At 32.3% G+C, this 27,369-nt stretch overlaps 1 protein-coding gene across 2 annotated transcripts in view; it reads right to left on the reverse strand.

Annotated features, from left to right (window-relative positions):
* The window catches only part of CSMD3 (CUB and Sushi multiple domains 3), a 1,197,521-nt gene that overhangs the window by 127,429 nt on the left and 1,042,723 nt on the right, over positions 1-27,369 (reverse strand). For both annotated transcript variants that reach the window (XM_082433293.1, XM_082433292.1), the window contains 4 exons: positions 16,920-17,038; positions 15,757-15,826; positions 10,691-10,807; positions 7,436-7,645 (listed from right to left, as the gene is read on the reverse strand). In XM_082433293.1, coding sequence (XP_082289419.1) covers positions 7,436-7,645; positions 10,691-10,807; positions 15,757-15,826; positions 16,920-17,038 — 516 coding nt within the window. The remainder of the gene's footprint in view (positions 1-7,435; positions 7,646-10,690; positions 10,808-15,756; positions 15,827-16,919; positions 17,039-27,369) is intronic.

Below are 27,369 nucleotides of genomic sequence, written 5' to 3' on the forward strand. Positions count from 1 at the left end.
AAGACCTCCCCCCCCCCTTTTTTTTCTTTCTTTTCCCTCCTCCTCTTTTTTACTATTGTGGTACTGATGTACATTCTGGATGTTAATTCATCTATATTTTTATTTTTATATTCGTTCTAAAACATCTGTTAGTTTCCTAGTCTAATTTTGTTTTTTACTTTGTTATTATTCTCTCTTTTTTATTTGCCACCCCACGCAGCTTGCAGGATCTTGGTTCACAAGCCAGGGTCGGGCCAAAGCTCCTGCGCAAGGAACTCCGAGTCCAAACTGCTGGACTAACAGAGAACCTCACACACCAGGAAATAATCATCAGAGTGAGGTCTCATGGAGTTCCTCATCTCAGCACCAAGACCCAGCTCTACCCAATAGCCTACAAACTGCAGTGTTGGAAGCCTCAGGCCAAACAACCAGTAAGACAGGAACACAATGCTACTCATAAAAAAAAAAAAAAAGAGAGACAACAAAAAAATATGTCATAGATGAAGGAGCAAGGTAAAAACCTACAAGACCAAATAAATGAAGAGGAAATAGGCAATCCACCTGGAAAAGAATTAAGAGTAATGATAGTAAAGATGATCCAGAATCTCGGAAGTAGAATGGAGGCACAGATTGAGAAAATAAAAGAAATGTTTAACAAAGATCTAGAAGAACTAAAGAACAAACGAACACAATAACTGAAATGAAAAATACAGTAGAAGGAATCAATAACAGAATAACTGAGGCAGAAGAACAAATAAATGAGCTTGAAGACAAAATGGTGGAAATAATTGCTGATGAGCAGAATAAAGAAAAAAGAATGAAAATAATTGAAGACAATCTCAGAGACTTCTGGGACAACACTAAATGTGCCAATATTCGAATTATAGGGGTCTCACAAGAAGAAGAGAAAAATAAAGGGTCTGAGGAAATATTTGAAGAGATTATAGTCAAAAACGTTCCTAACATGGGAAAGGAAATAGTCACCCAAGTCCAGGAAGCACAGAGAGTCCCATACAGGATAAACCCTAGGAAAAACATACCACGACACATATTAATCAAACTAACAAAAATTAAATTCAAAGAAAAAATATTAAAAGCAGCAAGGGAAAAACAAAAAATAACATACAAAGGAATCCCCATAAGGTTATCAGCTGAGTTTTCAGCGGAAACTCTGCAGGCCAGAAGGGAGTGGAAGGATATAAAGTGATGAAAGAGAAAAACCTACAACCAAGATTACTCTACCCAGCAAGGATCTCATTCAGATTCGATGGAGAAGTCAAAAGCTTTTCAGACAAGCAAAAGCTAAGAGAATTCAGCACCACCAAACCAGCTTTACAACAAATGCTAAAGAAACTTCTCTAGGCAGGAAACACAAGAGAAGAAAAAGACCCACAAAAACAAACCCAAAGCATTAAGAAAATGGTAATAGGAACATACATATTGATAATAACTTTGAATGTAAATGGATTAAATGCCCCAACCAAAAGACACAGACTGGCTGAATGGATATGAAAACAAGACCCATATATATGCTGTCTACAAGAGACCCACTTCAGACCTAGGGACACATACAGACTGAAAGCGAGGTGATGGAAAAAGATATTCCTTGCAAATGGAAATCAAAATAAAGGTGGAGCAGCAATATTTGTATCAGATAAAATAGACTTTAAAATAAAGGTTGTTACAAGAGATAAGGAGGGACACTACATAATGATCAAAGGATCAATCCAAGAAGAAGATATAACAATTATAAATGTTTATGCACCCAAAATAGGAGACTTCAATACATAAGGCAAATGTTAACAACCATGAAAGGAGAAATCGACGGTAACACAATAATAGCAGGGGACTTGCAAACTCCACTTACACCAATGGACAGATCATCCAAAGACAAAATAAATGAGGAAACATAAGCTTTAAATGACACATTAAACAAGATGGACTTAATTGATATTTATAGGACATTCCAACCAAAAACAATAGAATACACTTTCTTCTCAAGTGCACATGAAACATTCTCCAGGATGGATCACATCTTGGGTCACAAATCAAGCCTCAGAAAATTTAAGAAACTTGAAATCGTATTAAGCATCTTTTCTGACCAAAACGCTATGAGATTGGAAATCAATTACAGGAAAAAAAGATGGTAAAAAACACAAATACATGGAGGCTAAACAGTGAGCTACTAAATAACCAAAAGATCACTGAAAAATCAAAGAAGAAATTAAAAAATACATGGAAACAAATCACAATGAGAACATGACGACCCAAAACCTATGGGAATCAGCAAAGCAGTTCTAAGAGGGAAGTTTATAGCAATTCAATCTCACCTCAAGAAACAAGAAAAATATCAAATAAACAATCTACCCTTATTTAAAACAACTAGAGGCAGAAGAACAAAGAAAACCCAAAGTCAGTAGAGGAAAGAAATCATAAAGATCAGAGAAGAAATAAATTAAATAGAAACGAAGAAAGCAATAGCAAAGATCAATAAAACTAAAAGCTGGTTCTTTGAGAAGATAAACAAAATTGATAAACCCTTAGCCAGACTCAACAAGAAAAAAAGGGAGAAGACACAAATCAATTAGAAGCCACCATTCCACTGATACCAAAACCAGAAAAAGATATCACAAAAAAAGAAAATTATAGACCAATATCACTGATGAAGACAGATGCAAAAATCCTGAACAAAATACTAGCAAACAGAATCCAACAACACATTAAAAGGATCATACACCACGATCAAGTGGGATTTATCCCAAGGATGCAATGATTCTTCTGTATATGCAAATTAATCAATGTGATACACCACATTAACAAATTAAGGAATAACAACTAAATGATTATCTCAATAGATGCAGAAAAGGCTTCTGAAAAAATTCAACACCGATTTGTGATAAAAACACTCTAGAAAATGGGCATAGAGGGAACCTACCTCAACATAATAAAGGCCATATATGACAAACCCACAGGAAACATCATACTCAATGGTGAAAAACTGAAAGCATTTCCACTAAGATCAGGAACAAGACAAGGATGTCCACTCTCACCACTCTTATTCAACATAATTTTGGAAGACCTAGCCACAGCAATCAGAGAAGAAAAAGAAATAAAAGGAATATAAATTGGAAAAGAACAGGTAAAACAGTCACTGTTTGCTGATGACATGATACTGTACATAGAAAATCCTGAAGATGCCACCAGAAAACTACTAGAACTAATCAGTGAATTTGGTAAGGTTGCAGTATACAAAATTAATGCACACAAATCTCTGGCATTCCTATACACCAATAACGAAAAATCAGAAAGAGAAATTAAGGAAACACTTCCATTTACCATTGCAACAAAAAGAATACAATACCTTGGAATAAACCTGCCTAAGGAGGCAAAAGACTTGTACTCAGAAAACTATAAAACACTGATGAAAGAAATCAAATATGACATAAACAGATGGAGAAATATATCATGTTCTTGGATTGCAAGAATCAATATTGTGAAAATGACTATACTAGCCAAAGCAATCTACAGATTCAATGCAATCCCTATCAAGCTACCAATGGCACTCTTCACAGAATTAGAACAAAAAATTTTACAATTCATATAGAAACACAAAAGACCCCAAATAGCCAAAGCAATCTTGAGAAAGAAAAACAGAGCTTGAGGAATCAGGCTCCCCAACTTCAAAATACACCACAAAGCTACAGAAATCAAGACAGTATGGTACTGGCACAAAAACAGAAATATAGATCAATGGTACAGGATAGAATGCCCAGAGATAAATGTACATACATATGATCACCTAATTTACGACAAAGGAGGCAAGAACATACAATGGAGAAAAGACAGCCTCTTCAGTAAGTGGTGCTGGGAAAACAGGACAGCAACATGTAAAAGAATGAAATTAGAACACTACCTAACACCATACAGAAAAATAAACTACAAATGGATTAAAGACTTAAATGTAAGACCAGACACTATAAAACTCTTAGAGGAAAACACAGGAAAAACAGTCTTTGACATAAAACAAAGCAAGATCTTTTTTACCCACCTCCTAGAGTAATGGAAATAAAAACAAAAATAAACAAATGGGACTTAATTAAACTTAAAAGCTTTTGCACAGCAAAGGAAACCATAAACAAGACAAAAAGACAACCCTCAGAATGGGAGAAAATATTTGCAAATAAAACAACAAAGGATTATTCTCCAAAATATACAAATAGCTCATGGAGCTCCATATGAAAAAAACAAACAATCCACTGAAAAAATGGGTGGAAGACCCAAATAGACATTTCACCAAGGGAGACATACAGATGGCCAAGAGGTAAATGAAAAAATGCTCAACATCACTAATTACTAGAGAAATGCAAATCAAAACTACAATGAGGTATCATCACCTCATGCCAGTCAGAATGGCCACCATCAAAAAATCTAGAAACAATAAATGCTGGAAAGGGTGTGGAGAAAAGGGAACCCTCCTGCACTGTTGGTGGGAATTTAAATTGATACAACCACTATGGAAAACAGTATGGAGGTTCCTTAAAAAACGAAAATTAGAACTACCATATGACCCAGCAATCCCACTACTGGGCCTATACCCTGAGAAAACCATAATTCAAAAAGAGTCATGTACCACAATGTTCATTGCAGCTCTATTTACAATAGCCAGGACATGGAAGCAACCTAAGTGTCCATCGACAGATGAATGGATAAAGAAGATGTGGCACATATATACAATGGACTATTACTCAGCCATAAAAAGGAATGAAATTGAGCTATTTGTAGTGAAGTAGATGGATCTAGAGACTGTCATACAGAGTGAAGTAAGTCAGGAAGAGAAAAACAAATACTGTATGCTAACGCATATATATGGAATCTAAAAAAAAAAAAAAATGGTACTGATGAACCTAGCTGCAGGGCAGGAATAAAGAGGTAGACATAGAGAATGGACTTGAGGACATGGTGTGGGAGGGGGAAGCTGGGGTGAAGTGAGAGTAGCATCCACATATATACACTACTGAATGTAAAATAGTTGGTTGGTGGGGAGCAGCAGCATAGCACAGGGAGATCAGCTCGGTGCTTTGCTATGACCTAGAGGGGTGGGATAGGGAAGATGGGAGGGAACCTCAAGAGGGAGGGGATATGAAGATGTCTATGCATATGGCTGATTCGCTTTGTTGTGCAACAGAAACTAACACAGTATTGTGAAGCAATTATACTCCAATAAAGATCTATTAAAAAAATAAATAGAATAAAGAACTAGTGGGCTTCCCTGGTGGCGCAGTGGTTGAGAGTCCGCCTGCCAGTGCAGGAGACACGGGTTTGAGCCCTGGTCTGGGAGGATCCCACATGCCGCGGAGCGGCTGGGCCCGTGAGCCACAATTGCTGAGCCTGCGCGTCTGGAGCCTGTGCTCCGCAGCAAGAGAGGCCGTGATGGCGAGAGGCCCGCGCACCGCGATGAGGAGTGGCCCCCCGCTTGCCGCAACTGGAGAAAGCCCTCGCACAGAAACGAAGACCCAACACAGCCATAAATAAAATAAAAAAAAAAAAAAAAAAAAAAAAAAAAAGAACTAGTGAAAAAAATAACATAAAATTCAGTGTAATTCACAAATAATATCTAGTGATCATTGTAATACATTGTGGCACATGTCAATAATAATACAGTATTATATCAGTAACAGTAACAAATGCTATATCTTTTAGGATTTTATTATGGAAATAATGAATCTTTTTTCAAGGACACATTGACTGAAAAATGTAGTTAATAAAGTTCAAATTCTAGTTTTACCTCATTCAAATAAGAATATTGCTCTGAGAGGCTGAGGGAATTTGAGGGCATAGAAAAGAAGATGAAGTCAGGTTCATCAGGCCCTGTGCACTTGCTAGAGAAGGACCACATAGATAGCTCTGAGTCCTCCAGCAGCAAAAAAGAAACTCAGTTCCCCAACTATTTTTGAAATAATTAGTTTCCTTGGGAACACGGTTAATTTTGTACCAAGAGGTTACAAAAATGATTCCTATTTTATGTAAAGGATGATGTGTGATATGGTGCTCTTAAATTATGCAAGCATAATACAAACTGTAATCATTTTAGACCCATGTAGTTGGATGTTACAATGTCTATTTTAACTACTCTTAAATTTCCTTTTGGGTATATACTTTTATTCAGCAAATATTTACTGTGCTCTTACTCTTCTAGGCACTTGAGATACATCAATGAACAACACAAAGATGACTGCTCTGGTGGAGCTCACATCCAAAAGTATCACATACTCGTAAATCAACTATACCTCAATAAAAATTAAATTAAGTTAAAAAAACAACAAAAATATCACATACTCATTAAATCCTTAATAATTAGGGCAGATACGTAATCAAAGTTTAAGTTATTTTTGATTAAATATTACAGTCATTGGAACTGCATCGTTTGTGTAAAATATCATCATAACTTTAAATATTTAATTTTAAATCTTAGACTTTTAAGATCTGAAATAGTATAGTAAAAATAGCTAAAAAAAATAGCTAAACTGCACTAAATATTTACTAATGATAAATATTTTACATTCATTTTATCATATAAAGTTCAAAACAACTTATCTGAGAGGTACTATTACTAATGCCATTATGAAAATGAAGAAATGGACTTGTGCCCTAGGCCACTTAAGACTGAACATAGAGAATCAGCATTTAAGCCTAGGTCTCCCAGCTGTATATTCCAAAGGGATGAAAATCATGCTCAAGGTCATGCAGCAGTTTTATACTAGAAATAGTTTCTATTTCTATTTTTTAGAAATAGTTTCTAAAATCAAATATTTGATTTTTACTGAATTTGATGTTTTTTTTCCACAACTACCATTCTGCAAATTGTTAGTAATAAAATTTGACATTTATTGGGTTTTCTTTTTGCTAGGCACTGTTTTAAGTTTTTATACATGCTAACTTATTTAATGCTCATAGTTATGCGAATGAGGAAACTAGAAATAGGCCTAATATGATTGTCAAATTATTTATTTCATATTCTCATAGCAATAGAATGGTATCAAGGAAGGTTATGTTATTCTTATATTATGAAGTAAAAGAAAATAACTTTACATATAGTAGATGAGTACCACAAAATATCTTTTCAATATACTCATTCTGGTATAAAAGCAGAGATAAATCTTGCTTATCCACAATGCCTTGCTTGACTGCCTTGCCTTGACTTGCTTAATTTGATTGTGTATTAAAATTAATTCAATCCTGTTTTCATGGTTAGAATTTGTAAGGCCTCAGAAAGACATCATTTCCCCCTATATAGTTGACTGAAAATAGCATTATTTAAAACTCTTCCTAACTGAAGCTTGCTTTGATTTAGGTTCCTTTTTTTTTTCTAAAACACAATATAGAAGATGCTTAGAGTTAGATCGTTAATAGCTGTTTGGAGGCTAAAAAGCTTTCATATTTTTATTATTCCTCTCACCTTGGTATACAATATGGAACCCTTGTTTGTTTTGTGAATAGTCACTGTGAAAATACAAGCTGGTTTCATGGGTCGTGCTAAATAGGGAAGATGATATTTGAGGACCACTAAGTCGGCCAATAACAGTACTAGTTTCTGCAGATCCACTTCTTACTTCCAAATAATCATGTATGGTTTCTGTTGAAAAATTTACAAACTGCAGATGCACACCTAAGGAAGAAAAACAAACATAATGCTACTTTATTTTTTTACCAAATTAAATGCACGCATATACACAAACACATGCTCGCATTAATGTGCTTAAGATATGTTTCCATTTAAGTTGAGAGGCATACTCTCAAGATCTGGGCCATGGGTTTGCTGTCTGCCCAGGACAATTAGCTGTGCTATAGTTGAAAGTAACAGAATACTGTTCTCAAATGCCCACTATTTGTCACATGGGAAAATCTCATTTTACTACATTGTCACCATAGCAAAACTAATCAAGAAAGTGGCTTTCTTGCTCTTTAATACCATTTAAAACTGTATCAACCAATTTTTAAAGATGAAAAGCCACTCAATAATTTGTATTTTGTAAAAGGCCAATTTGAAGCCAAAATATGATTGCAAAGTTTTATATATTAACATAATCAGATTTCACAACTGTGTTAGAAATTAGTCATATAGAGGGGATAAATTAACTACTCCAAAATATCATTTTGAAGCATGTAATTTTTAGTGTGCTCTTTTAGTATTTTCTCATCAGAAGATAAAGCCAAATTTTATGTAATATTCCCAATAAAATCTAGGGGTTATTGCTATCATATTACAAAATAGTCTTAATATCTTTATAAACATAACTAGAATATGAGATAGTTAAATATCTCTGGGATGGAAAAAATAAAATAAAACCCTTATTGAGGTATGTTTCCTTAATTCAATTAATATTTGATTTTTACTGAATTTGATGTTTTTTTTCCACAACTACCATTCTGCAAATTGTTAGTAATAAAATTTGACATTTATTGGGTTCTCTTTTTGCTAGGCACTGTTTTAAGTTTTTATACATGCTAACTTATTTAATGCTCATAGTTATGCGAATGAGGAAACTGAGGCACAGGGAAGCTAAATAATATGCTAAGTTTACACAATATCCTAAAAGAGGTGAAATTCAAACTCAGACATTCTGGCTCCTGAGCTCTTGCCCTTAATAACTAGTGAGGTTCTCAAGTGAAGTCACATTTTGTTCCTGGAAAAAGAGTTACATGGAAATTCGCTGTTACATTGAAAAAGAGTTCCATGAACAAATAAATTTGGGAATTACTGAAAATATGCTTTAAAATATTAAACACATTCCTGGACAATCAGACAATCTTCTTAAAACTTTGAACGCACTATCTTAATATGTGAGGCTACAAGAAGTGCATATTTTTCTAAAATTTTCCTGAGCCCCTTTTCACAAATTATGTTGTCCATAATTGTTTCACAGGCAAGAGAAAATACTTCTTTAACTGTTGATGTGTATTCAATTTTCTTTTAAACATTTATAAATTATCTGTTCAAATACATTAGAAGCAATATTTTATTTAACCAAAACACAAAGAAAACAGTGGGATTATTTAAATGTAACCAAATCAGAAATGGTCTCATGTTTTCATTTCTAAAATAGAGAAAGACAGATGTATATTCTTTTTAATTTTTAATAAACTTGGTTTTTAAAATCAATGAAGCATTAGCAAGAGCTAAGTTGAAGGTGATATAATGACACTATTGCAAATACACGCAATAATTTATTTTAAAATAATTCACTTAGCTCCATAAGCAACATGGGATGAGCCCTCTTAAGTGGCTAGTAAAAGACACAAGGATAACCATACTGTTTCAAATCTATTATTCATTTATTCTCTTTCAATCAAAGGGCATAGAATTTGACTACAACTTCAAATTAAGGGTATTCCCATGTTGTAGCCAGAATAATTCTCATTAGAAAGCCCCCCAGCATTCTTCTCTCAGTGGCCTACTGTTCTCCCAAAACCTCAGGCCAGTCATATAGTGTTCAAGTTTGTTGAATTTCTTTAGCTTTCTTATCTGCATTTTTCCATGTGTCAGTCTGTTTACCTAGAATTTCTTTCCTGTTCCTCACAAGCTGACCCTCTTTTTGGGGCTTACTCTTACTTATATTTAAAGCCACAGTTCACACATCATTTCCTCTGACAAACCTTTTTTGCATTTCCTGGACTAGGCTGGATGCCTGTGTACAATCCTGTTCTCTTTATTATACTTCACTGCAATAACATATTTGACTATTTGTCTCCTCGTTGTGACTGTAACTGAACTGGGAAAAGGTACAAAGTCTGTTTTACTATGCATTTTATCCCTAGCACCTAGCACAATACCTGGAGTATAATGTGTACATGCTCAGTACAGAATTGTCAAAACTATGAGTTTCTGTGAATTTATGTAAAACATTTCAACATGAATTTTCATTCTGAGGCTATAGATGCTTTTGGGTAAATGAGGTACCTAAATTTAGTCCTCAATAAGTGAGATAGTACAGAATATCTTAATTGCTCTAAATCCACCAGGTTTGTACTTCAAGGAGTTATCTACTCATCTTACTCTTCTGTGATTTAATGAATAAGTCTATCCTCAATCTAACACTTCTATTTATGCATTTACAGACTAATGGGATATAAAGAAGCTGCAAAAGAATACGTTAGTGACACAAGAGGGAAAAGAATTTATTAAATGTAATATATATATAATGCAATATATCCAAACACTGGCAATTGTAATATTAGAATTAGAAAGGTATTACATCTACACGGGTATTTAAATCTAACAGTAGAAATATTGTACTAATAATTTTCAAATGTAAATCTTATTTATTTACAATAGCAACTGGATTCAATAGATTACCAGAAAATAATTTATCTATGTACTCCTTGGTTTCAACAAGTAGAAAAGAGTTACAGAAACAATTATACATGAAAATCATGTTGAACTTAATCATTGCCACACACATCTAACTCAGGCTATATCTGTACATATTGATTGGAAAGTATCATAAAGTTTATCTATTCATCATCTATCTATGAAATTTTAAAATGCCCATATTCTTTCAATTATCCAAGTACTCCAAGTGAAATGTATATAATCCAAAAATAAACTATAATTTGTGAATATTTCATAAGTTCTTATTAGACTTTGTTATTTCTTTTTAAGAATGCATTAATGATATAAAAATACTCTTTCACGTGTTTTTAATATACATACCAAAACCTATGGGCAGCTTGATTGTCCACGTGCAATCTAAACTGCTGGGGTAGTTTCCAGGAAACCCAGGGCTGAGGATCACACCACTGAAATCTGACATAGCACCACCACACTGAGCTGCAAGAGAATAGAGGTCCCACTTAAGCCAAAGTACTTTACTGTATTAAAAACAGACTGAAATTATTTCAAGTCTGAATCAAGTGTCTGAGTTAAAACTGATATAAATTTGAATATTGTCAACTCTCATTCACCACGTACTAGTAATCAAATATAATCAATTGACAAGGCATTTTGTAAAATAGCATAAAAGGGTAACATATTTCTTTCCTCAGCAGTAAATACAAGCTAAATCAATTATTGTACAGAAAGGAGTAGCTCATGTGCAATGAATACAATCAAACAAGGAGCACATATCCTTTTCCATAGCAAGCAGTACATTTTCTCATCCTGAAGTACTTCTAGAAATGTTGTGATTCATTCAAAAGATAATATAATTTATAGTAAAATCAAGCCAGCAACATACTATATTGATGAGGGATTAATTTTCACAATAAATGAATTCATTTTCCTCTTTTTGTGAGGAGGCTGAAGATTTTTAAGAAAAATATTGGTTTCTATCGGTAATATGCAAGGGATTCACACACCATCAGATATTGTCTCACTTCACCCTAAAATAATCTGGACAAAAAATAGGGAAGTATAAAACAAGTAAAAAGATGCACCCATGTTTGAGAATTTAGGCATAAATTTATGCTTTTTGTAGAATCCCTACTATAGTGATTTACAATTGATAAGCTAACCATAAATTATAAGAACAAATAATTACCCAAGTTTTAACTTTTCCATGATTAGATAGAACTATTTAACATGTATTAATAGAACAATCGCATTTTAGAAGCTAATTCTTTCCTCTAAGTATACATTTTTATCATTTTATCATAGAAGTACTAAAATACACATCTCAATTGAGGGTTGAAGAATCAAATTTCATGACTGCACATCAAGTTTGAAAGTTACCCATACACTTACCTACAATTTCATTCATTTATTTATTGTTATGAATAGCAACAGATAGATAATCAAACTTCAGGTTATATATCATAAAGGCAAATTCAGTAGAACAATTTATCAATGTTCTATGTGATATCAATAGCCAGTTTGACAGGTATCTTTAACTATGTGAACTGAATAAATTATGTATAAAGCAGATTTTACTAAGGGGATATATATAACCTTGTAGTTAATGTGCATATAAACCTTTCTTTTGAAGTTGTAATTACCATTGAGATCTAAAGATACACCTTTATATTTTTCCATCCTTCTCAAGTCTCAGTTCATCCATCTTTAAACCAGAGCAATTTTCAACATATATAAACCACTAATGTTCACCAATTCATTTTCCTGAAATTTGACTGCCCACATATGTTCATTACACAATCTGATAATTAGGGAGTGGTAGAGAAAATATTTTGGCCAATGAAAAGTACTTTTAAGTTTCTGGCAAGAATGCAATTGTAGGTTTGTTTTACTTTGTTCTGAATTTTGAGTGAAAGAACACAAGGACTCTTTTGCTTTCTTGCCTTCACTATCTCAAGTGTTTGAGCTGCTCACTGTCCCTCTAATTCTGCTGTTTTCCATCTCTTTAGAAATGAGCTGAAAATCCTGGCCTCTGCATTGCCCACCTTTCTAGAGTGTAAATCCCAAAATCAGAGAAGAAAGAAGGAAAGAATACAAAGTAAACAGATAATGAAAGAGAAAGAAAAAGAATAACAAACCATAAAGGACGAGAAGAAAAATCCAAAAAGTGCATCTGCCTTCAGCTCTGTACTCATGTCTATTTTCTCAGAGACTCTGCAATTTCATGCACCCCTAGGCCTTGAAAGAAAATGCTGTGTTTCACCAGAAGTTTCACAGTCGACTCTTTTGAGGCCCATTATACTGTTTTTCTTAAGGACACAACCATAGCATAGTCCTCTGAGATAAAATCATCTTTGATTCTTCCTTCAGATTTGTCTCTATTATGTAAAAATCTCAAGTGACTTTTCTTTCCTTCCATCAAAATATCTGGCAGACTGTTTATTTTCCAGTTCATGAGACTGTAACCTTGATACCTGATGACTAAAGTTTTAAGACATTCTCTGAATCAGCCTCCTGCCTTCAGTTTTTCCTTATGATATGGCGATGTCAATTTAGACACTTTGTCTATCAAATATAGTATAAGTTTACTGTCCAAAATTTATAAACAAACAAAAAAATGAATACAAAAGAAATAACAGTGCTCTGGAATTCCACTACCCATAGATAACCTGTCTACCTTTATATTCTTTTATTTCTCTGCAGAAAAATACATATGCACGTATATATGTTTATATGTTTATGTATATAGTGAAAATAGGATCATACTGTGAATCACTTTAAGCCTTGTTATATTTGACTATATATTGTAAACTTTGAGTTATTAAATATTCCATTATAATGTTCACTTCCTTTTTCTCCATTATTGGACCCTTAAGTTATTGCATATTTTTCACTATAATAACTACTGCTATGAATGCCCTGTGTATTTCAGGTTCAGTGCTAAATACTTTTATGCATTCTCTCATTTAATTCTCACAATGGGCCTATGAGGTGGACATTACTATCCCATTCAACAGATGAGCAAAAAGAATAATACATTTGCCATACACAGCTATTGTACCTTAGCTGAAAATCAAATGAAGATATACTGGACATCAAAATATAAGTATTTAATACAGTTTCATACAAATTTATCCTATATAATAAAATTAAAGTTTCCAGTTTAATTTTATTAAAATATCACTTCCATCTAGTACTTCCCTTGTTAACAATATACAATGGAATACAGACTTAATCAAAATGCAGTATTTTACCTAAAAACTGAGCAATTTGTTAACAGTAATAATTGGTGCTAGTAATATAGCAAGATGGAAATTGTCATATCATAATTGAGTGGTATTTAAATTGATACAACCTTCTGAAAGCAATTTGGCAATATTAAAGCTTTTAAGTAGTTATATGCAACGACACAGTTAGGAAGGCACATGAAAAACACTTATAAATAAAGAAATGTGTGTAAATGTGTACAAAATGTGTATAAATGTATATCAAAAAGACAAAAAACTAAGCTAACAAAAGAGAAAAACTATACAAATTAGACTATGCTATGTGCCATAAAGCCAATTTAAAAATCAAATTTTTGAAAACATGTTATGGTAATGGGAAATTCTTCTAAGTGAATGTCAAGAAGGAAAACATTATAAAAAATATACATACTGTAGAATCCCAAAACTTTAATTTGTTCATTAAACAATATTTATTGGATGCCTACTTAAGATAATAACTGTTCTTGCCACTGGGGATACAGTAATGAACAAAAGACCAAAACTCTCTGCTCTCATATCAGCAGAATATATATAGTAATTATTTTGTTCTTTGTACTCTTTTATATTCTCAATTTTTATACTTAATTGGATATACACACACATACAGACCCCACATACATAACACACACACACACATAAATGGCATTATCCGTATATATAAATTTTTACAATAGGCATTATATGTATATATACAATTTTATAACTGGCATTATATGCATAAATTATAATATCTGAAGAAATATATCATTCAAAAAATGTCATCCAATCTAAAGTCTGAATGCTTTTAATATCTTTTGCCAATTAAACACATCCTTACTCTTAAACATTATTTTCCAGTACTCTCCAACAAAAATTGCACACATGGTACATAGGCATTATGGACTGAATTGTGTCTCCCCCAATATTCATATGTCAAAGCCCTAACTCCCAAATGTGACTGTATTTGGAGATGAGATACCTTCTTTAAGGAGGTAATTAAGGTTAAATGAAGTCATAAGGGTGGAGCTCTAATCTAATAGTACTGGTGTCCTTATAAGAAGAGAAAGAGATAGGGGAGCTCCTTCACAGAGAAAAGACTATGTGAAGATGCAGGGAGAAGATAGTCTTCTACAAGCCAAGGAAAGAAGCTCTCGGAAGAAAACAACCCTGCCAGCACCTTGATCTTGAACTTCTAGCTTCTAGAACTGTGACAAAATAAATTCCTGTTGTTGAAGCCATCCAGTCTGTAGTATTCCGTTATGGCACCCCAAGCAAACTAATATAATACAGGTTTGTTCGCTGTACATTGGTAGGGTATACCAGTCACACCAATTCTTTTGTTTTTGCCCTTTTTCTTACTCAGAAAGGGTAGTCTTCTTCATTCATTTATCTTAATTTCACCTATCATCCAAAACTCTTTGTAAATTTTATGGACTGAATACATTTCCCAATGACTTCAGTCAACATCAATCTCATCTTTCTTAAATTCTAAAACATAGTCAATGGTATTATTTGACACTAAATTATTCTTATTTCATTTCTTTTATTTCTACAACTCTAAATGGTAAACAAATGTTTTAATTATGGAGATCATACCTCAAACTTTTTTTTTCCTACTCTATAGAGCCTAGTATATTAATGGTTGCATACAGACACTAGAAATGAAAAAGAGAAAAAAAAATAAGGTGGATAGAAATAACTGGAAGCTGCATTAAATTAGGACAAAAATTTGGGCCCATACTTTCAAAGCCCCAAGTGTTCTTTTGATACATCCCATATCTCAATTGCCTGTTACCAATGAAGACATCTCATGGGGTGTCATGCTCCCTTTGGTAAACTCCAGCTTCCTTATCTATTTTGGCTCAATAGTAAGCAATAGTATACTTACTTATTTTCCTGATCTATGAGTACTTCTACTACATCATATTGAGAAAACTCTCTGGGAATCAAAAAACCTAATACCTTTCCTCAATTTGTATTTTTAAGTCATCCATTGATATTAAAGTTTGGGGCAAAAAAAATGTAAAAATTTAAAATTAAAAAAAAATGTGAAGCATTTATCTCAAAATATAATTTCCATAAAACCTGACAAAAGGTAAACTATATGTTTGAACAACAACATATATAAGGTGTACCTTTAAAATTTGATACAGTTAATAAATGATTTATAGTTCTTTAACTTACCCAAACAAATTGGGATTGGGTAATTCCATCTTCTCACAGGCCCAGGCATGCATGTAATATGAGAATGACCCTATATAAACAAGACAATGCAGTTCAGCACACAGTTTTAAAAGTGTAAATATAACATAGGATAGTGAATGATAATTATGAACACAAACTTAATAATATATTGCATTTTAATATTTTTTAACATTACTGGAAATTAGTATGACTTAAAACAAGAAAGTTAATTATATACACTTTTGATAAAATGTAAAAAATAACAAGCTTTTGGTAGAAAAATTAAGACTCTATATCACATTAAAACTGTGGTTTTAACATTGTTCTGCCAAAACATTTTCTACTAAGGTACTGCAATAATTATACAAAGGAAATGGCCATATACATAGTGGTTTATAATAAATTGCAATAATATTCAAGATGAGATAGATTAAAAAATGATTATAAAATTCTTTCATAAAAATTTGAAAAGTCAACTGAGGTATATTAAATTTTAAAGTCCAGAAAAATTTGATTTCACTTCTGAGACTAATAATTTGGGATACAAGTTTAAAGACTATAAATTATTCATTTTTACTTTTCCTTCCTCTAAAGAATTTATTTACTTAACATGTGAAATAATTTGTCTCAATTTTTTTTCTTAATTTCTTAATAGGTCTATGCTTTAGGGAGATTTTTATGAGGTCATATACTGAGACCTTCTAAAACACCAACAAAAGAGTATTAATATAAATACGTAAAGTCAGAATATACATTGCAAATAAACAGTTTTAGCAAAACTTATTTGTAGTCGATTTTTACTGATTTGGGGAATTTATTATCATGGAAGTTTCATTTAATGCTTTAAGTATCACTTTCATTTTTATTTCAAATTCTGAAAATCCAGTTCAGTGGTCACATCCAATGTGAACAGAGAGAAAAGTGAAGATTTATTTTGATTCAAAAATCATTTTTGGTTATTTGCAAACAGAACAAATTTATTCATTCCAGCAATTTCTCTCACGAATATCTCACTGACAAATTGAATACCTTTTGAATTAATGTTAAATTATGCAGCCTGAGATCAATATTGTTTTATAACTTGTGTATTATCAACGATTAGTCTGTTAAAATATTCTGAAAGGGTAATGAAAATCAAAGCTAAAATTTTAAAATAAACTTACCTGAAGAGAATAGCCTTGATCACACTGAAAGGATACTACATCACCAACCATATATCTGTCTCCAATTTTATTCCCACTGCTAGGAGTTTGTGGTTCAGGACAGGAATCCAAACCAATAGCTAAGAATATTTAGTGATAATAAATAAGTAACTTTCAAATGATGAATGCTTAAATCATGCATATTAAATTACCAAAGCTGAATATTGGTGTCATTAAAACTAGATTTTACATTGAGACATTAAGAATGTTCTGTGAACAAGATCTAACGGTATATGGTTAGAGCAATGTGCTTTGGAACTCCACCACAGAACTATTTCAATTTTCATGGCACCAACCATTAATTAGCTGTGTGATTATATGTAAATTCTTCTTTAACTCACAGCCTTAATGTGTTCTGTGAAATAAAAATAAAAATTCCTAAAAAGAAAATCCCTAAATAAAAATAAGAATAATAATTTATTGTGATAATAAAGTGAAATTATATCTGTAAAACATTCTTAGTAAAATGGCTAAAAAAATTATTTGCTATTTTGTCCATATCACCTGGTACCTTCTTCTGAAAGGGAGATTATGATATAATTCAAAACCCTTCCATTATTTTTACATCAACAACTTATTTTTCAACATAAAAGAATAAAAGCATACAAAAGTAAAAGGTTTTTCTAAAATGATTCATTTAGTTTAGCATTTTTAATTGAAATATAGTTGATTTACAATGTTGTATTAATTTCTGCTGTACAGCAAAATGATTCAGTTATACATATATATATATACATATATATATATACTTTTTTATATCCTTCTCCAGTATGGTTTATCACAGGATATTGAATTTAGTTCTCTGTGCTATAGAGTGGAACCTTGTTGTTTATACATTCTATATATAATAATTTGGATCTGCAAACCCCAAACTGCCACTCTGTCCCTCTTCCACCCTCCCTCCCCCTTGGCAACCACAAGTCTGTTCTCTATGTCTGTGAGTCTGTTTCTGTTTCATAGATAAGTTCATTTATGTCATATTTTAGATTCCACATGTAAGTGGTATTATATGGTATTTGTCTTTCTCTTTCTGACTTACTTCACTTAGTATGATAATCTCTAAGTCCATCTACGTTCCTGCAAATGGCATTATTTCTAAAATGATTCATTTAAAGGAATAAAAATTGTTTGATGTTTTTGCCAAAACATTTTTTCAAACATGTGAATGTATTATTATTAAAAACTTTTTATCTTCAATAAGAGCCAATGTTTATTGTCTATTTCTCTGTAGTTCACATTTTGAACTAATCTAATACATATTTGAATGGAGGGAGGAAGCAGTCACCACTCCAAAATCATTATATATGTGTGTGAATATACATATTCATTATAACTATTCACACTATATATTTATTTATTAAAAAACATTAAAAACTAAATTCTAAAGTGTGACTATATCGTATATATTCCTTCACTCTTTGACCATGTTATTTCCCTCTGATAGATGCTATCATACATAACACCACCCTCTCCATCACCTTTGTTGTATTTGACATAAACTAATAATGAATAATTAAGTAATTAGTTGTTCAATGTTTATCCCCCTCTGAGAATATAAGTTCCAGAAGGGCAGCTTGAAGCACAGAGTCTTAAGCAAGCACTCAATAAACATTCGTTGTATAGATGAATGAATAGTATATAAAAGAAAGTGCATCCCTATTTTATTTCTTAATAAATACAAATGACTATCTCTGCAAATGGAAGATAGTTTATCTAATAACATAATGGTCAGAGTAGCTAAAAATGATGTCACATTAAAGGACAGAAAATTAAATAAAAGCAGTGACATGATGGAGTTATGATTAGATTAGAAAGTAAGGCAGTAAAGAGGAGGAGTAAATTGGCCATATGGGAATGCATTTGAGGCAGTCCTAAAGGAGATAGGGTCATGTGGACTGTAATTCCAATGCCTGGTGCTGCAATTAGCTAGGTCCCTAAATATATGTCAAATCCCATATTTCTTGATTTTTTGTAATCTTGAATTTATAGAACTAGGAAAGATAAGTTACCATTAAGTTGTGACCTACTGTTAAAATTTTAAGGGTTAAATGTCTCACTTCCCCTACCAGATTTTGAGATCCAAGAAAGACAGAAACTGTCTTATATTTACTTTCATCTCATTCAACACCCACTAATGGGTCTTACACATTAAATTCATCCGATTTCATAGAGCCCTTTACAAGAAGTACTAATCAAAAACAAGTTATGATGTAAGCATATATGTCTTGTCAGTATGATTTCACTTTCCTTTGGTACAATCTTAGTTTCTTGGGAGTCCTGAACAGTACATTTATTATCCTTCACCATTAAGGTCATTTATGTGGTCATTCTTGCTGAGAAGGCCAAATTTAGTACACATTCATTTCTCTTTTCTTTCTATCAAGTACTCCATTCAGGGTCATACACACAGAAAACTATTAATATCCAGAAGTGGTGATTTCCTCCTCTGGGAGGATAAATAAAACTACGGCACAGTGATGCCATAGAATATTGAGAGACTCATTTTTAAGTGAGATTTTTCCATAATATATACAGATACAGCAAAATACTTATGAAAGAGTTTTAACTTTAAAATGTGATATAAAACTCTATAAACTATGCAATAACAATTTCATAGGTTAAAAATTCTTATATGCAAATAATCACAGGGAAAAATAACCAAAAGGAAACACGTGAAATATTAGCAGTGGTTATGATTCTTGATATGAGATTATTGGTGATTTTTATGTGTTTTCTTGTATATTCCTGCATTTCTGAAATTTTTATAATGGAATGTAAATAATAAAATCACTTATCTGTTAGCTGAATTAGTATTAGCAGAGAACTTGGGGGTACAAGAATATACTGCTTTGTATTTTTCTAGAAGAGATTGAGTTGGACATGCTAATCTGTTTAATATGATTGTCTCAGGGAAGAAACCAAGGTAATGAAGTAATAGATAAGAAAGAGAAGTCATATGTTGATGATCTCTCTCATTTTTTTGCATTCAATTATTTTACATGCACTAAAGAAAATAAAGCAGAGATATCTGAAAATGCTACAGTTCATATTTTAAAGTCATTTTTTAATTTACAGAACTGAGTGATTAAATAGTTTAAAAATGTCTTCTTTAATAATTGTTTTTCATTTCTTTATAAGTAACAATAGCAATAACTTATTCATAGGAATCAACAAAGAAAAGGTATTTGTAAAAGTGTTGCAAAGGATTCTCTCCTACTTAACCAAGCCAATCAGCATATTAAGTCATTTTCATCCTTATGAGTGTAAATTTTGTAAAATTATGTCCTTGGCAATCAAAGATGCTCTCTGAGTGAATTTTTTAAATGGGAATTGGATCAATTAACTAGGTGTTGTAGCCAAAAACAAACAGAAATGAATACAGGGACAAATCTATATCAAAAATTGCACAGAGTTAATTAAACCTGTTGTCAAATTACTGTGGTTAGTTACCCTGGCTAAAAACATTAAAACCTCTGTTCTTCAATTTCCAACATTTATTTATAAACAAAAATTATTCTCTCCAATTCTGACCACAAGGCAACCTGGAGGAGAAAATGGTGTTAATCATATCATTTATATCTGATCATTCTGAATATATATATATATAGTATTCCATAATGATTTTAATGAGTCTCTAATGCAATGAGAGAGGGAGACAGGGAGAAGCTAAATTATTGCTAAGACTCCCAGTAACATTGTTTTGTAAAAAGAAAAACCCCTTCATGAATCTGACAGGACAAACCATGCATAAATTTATTGAAAATGAAGACCAAAAATACTGGATTTGCATTCATGTGAGAAAAGAACAGGAACTGAACCACGTCTTTGAACAAGAGGTTGTATTCAGTGATAGTGAAGATCTTGTTATTTTAAACATATCGCATGTCTTCAATTTAAAATTTTTTCTCTAAATAATGGATACAAATAACCATTATTTCTATGTTTGTACCATATTTAAGGGTTTTTTAATATGCTAGATTTATCATTTGGCATTCCATATTTATCATTATAACAGTTTGAGAATAATGTAGAAGTTGGTGATAATCAACGGGTGAATTCAATATGAGCTGGGCTACTAGTTTCTGGACTTGTAGAAATCAGCAGTGATAAGCATGCAGACTTTTTCCACCATAATGTACCTTGGATTAATTAATTAATCTACTAAAGAAAATTTGTCAAATACTATTATGTTACATGTAATTGTATGTTGATTAAATTCTTTTAGAAGGAACAATTCTGACTTCCAGTAGTCACTGATGAGCAGCAGTGTAAGTTCAGGAACATGTGGTACAGGCTTCTCTCACATTTACCTTGATCCTTTTATTTACTTACTTTACTTCCATTTACCTTACTTAACATTTAACTCAGCATTACTCTGAGAAACTAACTGAATATTCAGTAATAGATACTACTTATCAAATTTTAGCCTACAGAATAAAGATAAGTGAAATGATAAAATAAATAGAATCTGGCATGTAGGTACCATTCATTCATTACATAAGCAATTATTGAGTACCTATTGTATACTCTTATTGTGTTACATGCATGCTGGAAATGCAAAGATCAATTAGCAACATAAGAAACCACGCTCTGAAGAAATTCTTGGTGGAGCAAGAGAGGGGGTTGGTTTAAAAGATGATTTCAGTGTAGTTGAACAATCACAATATATGAAGGTTGTCTTCTGTTTAAATAATTATTTCACAGGAACTAACCTATGTGAATACCAAAAAATAATACATTTTACCAATTCATGATAATGAAGGGGAAGGTGAATATGCTGTCCTGGCATGTTAAATGAATAATGTTTTAAATTATTTTTCCTTGTTTTATGGAAAAAAGGAGGGAGTGTTTTTTGGTAAAACATACTGTAGTGTTTTGGGAAAGGCAGCAAGAAATGAAGCTGCAAAGGGAGGCAGGATGCAGGTTGTGTAAACAGTCTTATAATCTTAACCAGTGTAGAAAGTTGTAGTTTCCTTCTGTGAGTAATGGAGGGAAAATTCAGTTATTAAGAACACAACCTCTGTCCTCTGTGTGCATCCTGGTTTCACTAGTTTCTTGCTTTTATTTAAATTTTTATCTTTATAAAGTCTGAGATGATTTCTATGTCTCAGTTCCCTCACCTAAAATGGATGCAAAAATACCAACCAACTTCATAGGAATATGGTGATGCATAAAGAAAACAATACATGCATAACACTTAGATAGTCCCAGGAACATAGGAAGCTCTCAACAAATGTTAACTGGCATTAGTGAATAGTTTTAAGCATGGAAGTGAGGTTGTCCATTTGCATTCCATTAAGGATATATTTTTTTTTTCTGTTCTCATGAAAGTATGTCTCTGTATGTTTAAGATCAATAGGTCTCACATAAATACTCTAGGAATATAAAGAACACATGTAAAGAGTTCTATAGAGGGTCAAAAACTTACGTACCTTCAGTTTTATAATTAATTCACAATGAAAAGTTTCTATATAGAGCTAAACATATTGGCTTTTCTATGAGACAATCCAGGAGACCAAGAGCAGTGTTATTGCCTCAAGATATAACCAGAGAAACTTTAGGAATACAAAAGCACAATGCTTTCCGAATTCAGAAACTTAGGCTGAGCCATCTCTAAGTCAACAGCACAAAGACATGAAAAGTTGAGATGATCATGAAATAAATTTGGTTAAAAGAAAAGAGCAAACTATGCTAAAACTAGAATGGCCCTATATGATTAAGGAATGAAATGTGTTTATAAAGATCAATTACACTTATTTGCATGTAATATATTCTAAGTTAATGGCAATTTAGATTAGAAATGACAAATATTAATAATTTAATTTGGGCAGGATGTGTTTCTATAATATTTTATGAGATGATATACATAAATTAGAACAAGAAAATTAGTTTAGGTAAAAATATAAATCTTACAATCACTATTTTTCACAAATAATCAATTATCTAATTAGCCCAAAGGAGGAAAACATTTTTAGTGATTATAAAAATAAACTCATTAAGACCTAATGCATTATGTCTTAAGCATATTGCTCAAGGAAGGAGAGCAGTAAAATAACTATTGTGTTGAATTGAAATCTTTTGTAATTTATAAGCTAGAGTTAAATGGATACATTTCTGAGCATTTAATACTTTATGACTATTTTTATGATTTGGGTATTCAGACTAGCCCTCTAACTATTGCACAAGATGAAAAGATGTTTTCAGACCGCCTGAGTTTTCACAAGATTGACAGCGAAATTATTAGTGGCAGATATCATGAGCGCTCTCAGGTGTGGGAGGAGAGACAAATCTATTCATTAAGGTAACATTACCTTTGTCTTCCTCAGAGACTACATCCTGAGATCTTTGAGCACCCCTAAATTTGTAACACCATTACTGCACGCAGTTTCTCCTTTTAAAATATGTACATTTTATAAGTTCAAAACCAAAAACTGCTCATTGATTTATTGATGTTCATTAGCCCTCTAGGATTCTCCAGTAGTGAGATTTATATGTGTGCCTCCACAAATATTAGGAAATATGAGGGAAATTACATATGCATATTACAATCAAATAGTCATTTCAAGACTGTTAATGATGAGGCTGGACCAGAATCCAGGTGGCAAAGCAACTAGAAACTACAAGTTCTCTTTGTGGAAGCCTATTAACAACTGACATAATTAATGTCATTTCTTGCACTAGGGACATTTTCCCTAGCAACAAATACATTTGTGCAAGACATGCAATTATAACCAGAATCATATATGTCTAAAACACACACACACACACAAATTGAAGAACAGATTCCCATCTCTCAGCGTTCTTGTGGATCAGGAAACAGAAAAAATGTGATAACTTTACACAAGAAAAATGTTGGAAAAAATATATTAACTCAGAGCAGCTAAATCTATTCACATGACTACTAAACCAGTACACATTCCCAACACAAAGAATGATGTAGCTTCATGTCAACTTATGATAGCCCATATCAGAAAATGTAAATCAGACTCTCTTAACAAGTGTTTCAGCTTATCTTGATTAAGCAGAGAAAACTGTATTCTCTAACCTCTGGAACTCTGGTATATTTGCCTTAGTTGTAGTTGTGTCTCCCAAGGTTGCTAGGCAAACATATCTTCTTCTTCCTGCCTTCTTTCTCTTCAACATTCAATCCCTTTTGTTATTAACAGAAAGCAAGATTGACTTTTTTTCTTAATCTTTTCATTAATGTTGGCTACTTTATTATATATCAGGTAATTTGTTAGCATAAAATTAATAGAATTCATCAAAGTTTCAGAAACATGTAATTGGAGTAAATTTCCAAATTTATATTTATTACCTCACTTTGTGTGTCCGTAACTTAGAAAAAATGCTCTGATTTGTGGAACAACTACAACCTCTAAGAGAGCATAGTTTGAGCAGTATGACCATAAATGTTAAAAAATATATTCATGAAGGTGGTCAAAAGGTACAAACTTCCAGTTATAAGATAAATAAGTATAATGTACTAGGGGTGCAATGTATGACATGATGGCTATAGTTAACACTGCTGTATGATATACAGAAAAGTTAAAACAGAGTAGATCTTAAGAGTTCTCATCACAAGGAGAAATTTTTTTCCTTTCTTTTTTTGTATCTATATGAGATGACAGATGTTAACTAAACCTGTTGTAGTAATCATTTCACAATGTATGTAAATCAAACCACCATTTCGTACACCTTAAACTTAAACAATGATGTATGTAAATTATTTCTCAATAAAACTGGAAAAGATTTTTTTAAAAGTATTTGGAGACTAAAAGGTAGAAATATTAATCTCTATTTTCTAGAATTTTATTACTCAATTTCAAATGTTCTTCTATCTATGGAAGTTAAAGATTCAAATAGATATAAAAATGGGATTCTAAATCATTTTTGTCCACTACATTATATGTCCTCTTAAGTATCTACCTGGGATATGTGAGTATTAAGAGAACACTGAATTTATAGTTTAAAAGAAAAAAAATCAGTTTTTTATTGATTACCATAGTTTGATTAACTTCTAAAAGCCTAACTGGTAAATAAATAAGTTTGACAGGGCACTCAACCCATTTCCAATCTTTAGGAAAACAGCTTTCAAAGCCATCTTGGTATTTGTCTTATGTATATGTATAGCTGATTCACTGTTATAAAGCAGAAACTAACACACCATTGTAAAGCAATTATACTCCAATAAAGATGTTAAAAAAAAATAAGCCATCTTGGAAGACAAGTGTCTAATCCTAAATTCAGAAGTTCCCAGAAGGGATTACATAATCTTTCAATAACTGATACTAACATTTAACACTTTTTACTGTCAGAAAAAAAGCTTTACCCAAACTGAACCTCTCTTCATGAATCTCTATGAATTCTCTTCAAAATTCCTATAGAACATCCTTAGTCTACTGACTAAGCCTGTACTTAGGGTCCTAGTGTGGTAGAAAGGATTTTGGCTCCCATGATGTTATACCAGCAAGCATGTTATGTTACATGGCAAAATGAATTTGTGGATAAAATTAAGAAGGCTAATAAGCTGACCATAAAATATACAGGTTATTGGATGATTACTGGATGATTTTATATATATATGTAAAATGTGGTATCCATTTACCATTTTTTCTTACATTTCAAGTAGCACCAAATGTACCTTCCATATAAGTTTCATTCTTGAAAGCTTATACCTATACTGGCATTATCATTAGTTAAATTGGGAAGCACTTTTGGTTCCTAGATCCCACTGCAAGGTGTGAGATCTAATATTGTAGGTAAATAAAAGTGTTTACGTTGATTTTAATTTATTTAATTTAATATCTAAGATCTAAAAATCAAAGAAAAAGTCTAAAAAATCAAAAGGCCAGCTCTCCAAAGGAATAAAGCAAAACTGTGATCATATACAAAGTGATATCTAAAGTAAAAACCAAAACAAAACACCAGAAACCTAAGAACCATCCTCTACACCTCTCTCTCTCTCATCTCCAACATCTAACTGGTCATAAATCTTTCAATTTTACCTAACTATCTCCTGCATCTTTTAACATTTCATTTACACAACCACAATAACCATCTTCAGTTTCTCATTTGAACCACTGCTACTCCTTTCCTTGGGCATATTCTCTTCCTGCAATGCATTCCCCACTTTCCAAAATAAAAGGGTCTTTGAAAATTCAAAACTGACCATGTTACTCCTCAAATTGAAACCCTTCAACGAATCTCCTCTTTCTGCAAAATAAACCTGTCTGTCATCTCCTTAATCTAATCTTCTGGCACTTAAAATGCAATGACAATGACAAATACAACCCAGTCATGTGGGTTCATCTCATTATCAGGAAAGGATGATGTTTATTGAGGGTTTACTATGTACCTGGCCCTATGATAGACACTTTACATGGATGATCTCATTTAACTCTGACACAATCTTTCAAGTTATATGCTATTATTATCACATATTATAGGTGAGGAAACTGAGTTCTTAGAGAACCTTACAAATCACCTAATGTCACATGGCTATCAAATGGCAGTTCCAAGACAGAAACCTAAGTCTGATTCCAGAATAAAGTATCTTATGTCCACCTACATCCTAGGAGGTCCCTTCAAAGTACCAAGCTATCTCCATACGTATACTTTAATTCTTATCTGCCAAAAGGACTTAGATTTGTCCTTTTGTGAAGTCTTCCCTGACTCTACCACCAGGAACCCCTAACAGTTTTGATCACTACCTTCTCTGTGTCATCACCTACATTATACAAGATGTCCTCATACTTTGGCCATTGTGAGAGTAATCTTGGAAGGTTGGTGAAAAGTGCAAATGCTTGGCTGAATCTCATAAAGACTGACAGTCTGTTAGGGTGGAGTCTCATCATCTGGATTTTTAACAAGATTTCAAGATAACTATAGTGCACAATTATCTGAGAAGTACCAATTTACCTAAACTATAGTTCCTGTGTTTGCACTGTAATTTTGCAATTATTGCTATTTGCATGTTCTTACTCTCAGTTAGTCTGAAGCTTTTTTTTTTAGGGCTGGGTCTTAAGCAAATATGCAGCACTAACATCTAGAAAGTATACCTAACATTTAGTAGGTAGTCAACAAAAATTTAATAAACAAGTAGGTTTGTGCTTATATTTTGGAAGCAATAAGGAGACGGAAAATTATGGGAGGAAATTAATTGTTGCCTTTCTTCAGTAGATAATAGGAAAACAATATGAAGTTAGCAAAATGGACCTCTAGAAATATTAACGAGACCAAGGCATGAGAAGGATAAATTGGACAGAAGGAACATCAGATCTGTATAATCATAATCATAATCATACTCATAATCCCAAAGTTAAAATGGCATGATCTCAAGTTAAAGGAGAAAAATTGTACTATATGATAAACATCAGCCATTTGTCAGTATTTCCTTTTAAGTAAATACAAA

Source organism: Balaenoptera physalus, assembly GCF_965194825.1.
Source record: "Balaenoptera physalus genome assembly, chromosome: 17".
In the NCBI taxonomy this organism is placed as follows: Eukaryota; Metazoa; Chordata; class Mammalia; order Artiodactyla; family Balaenopteridae; genus Balaenoptera; species Balaenoptera physalus.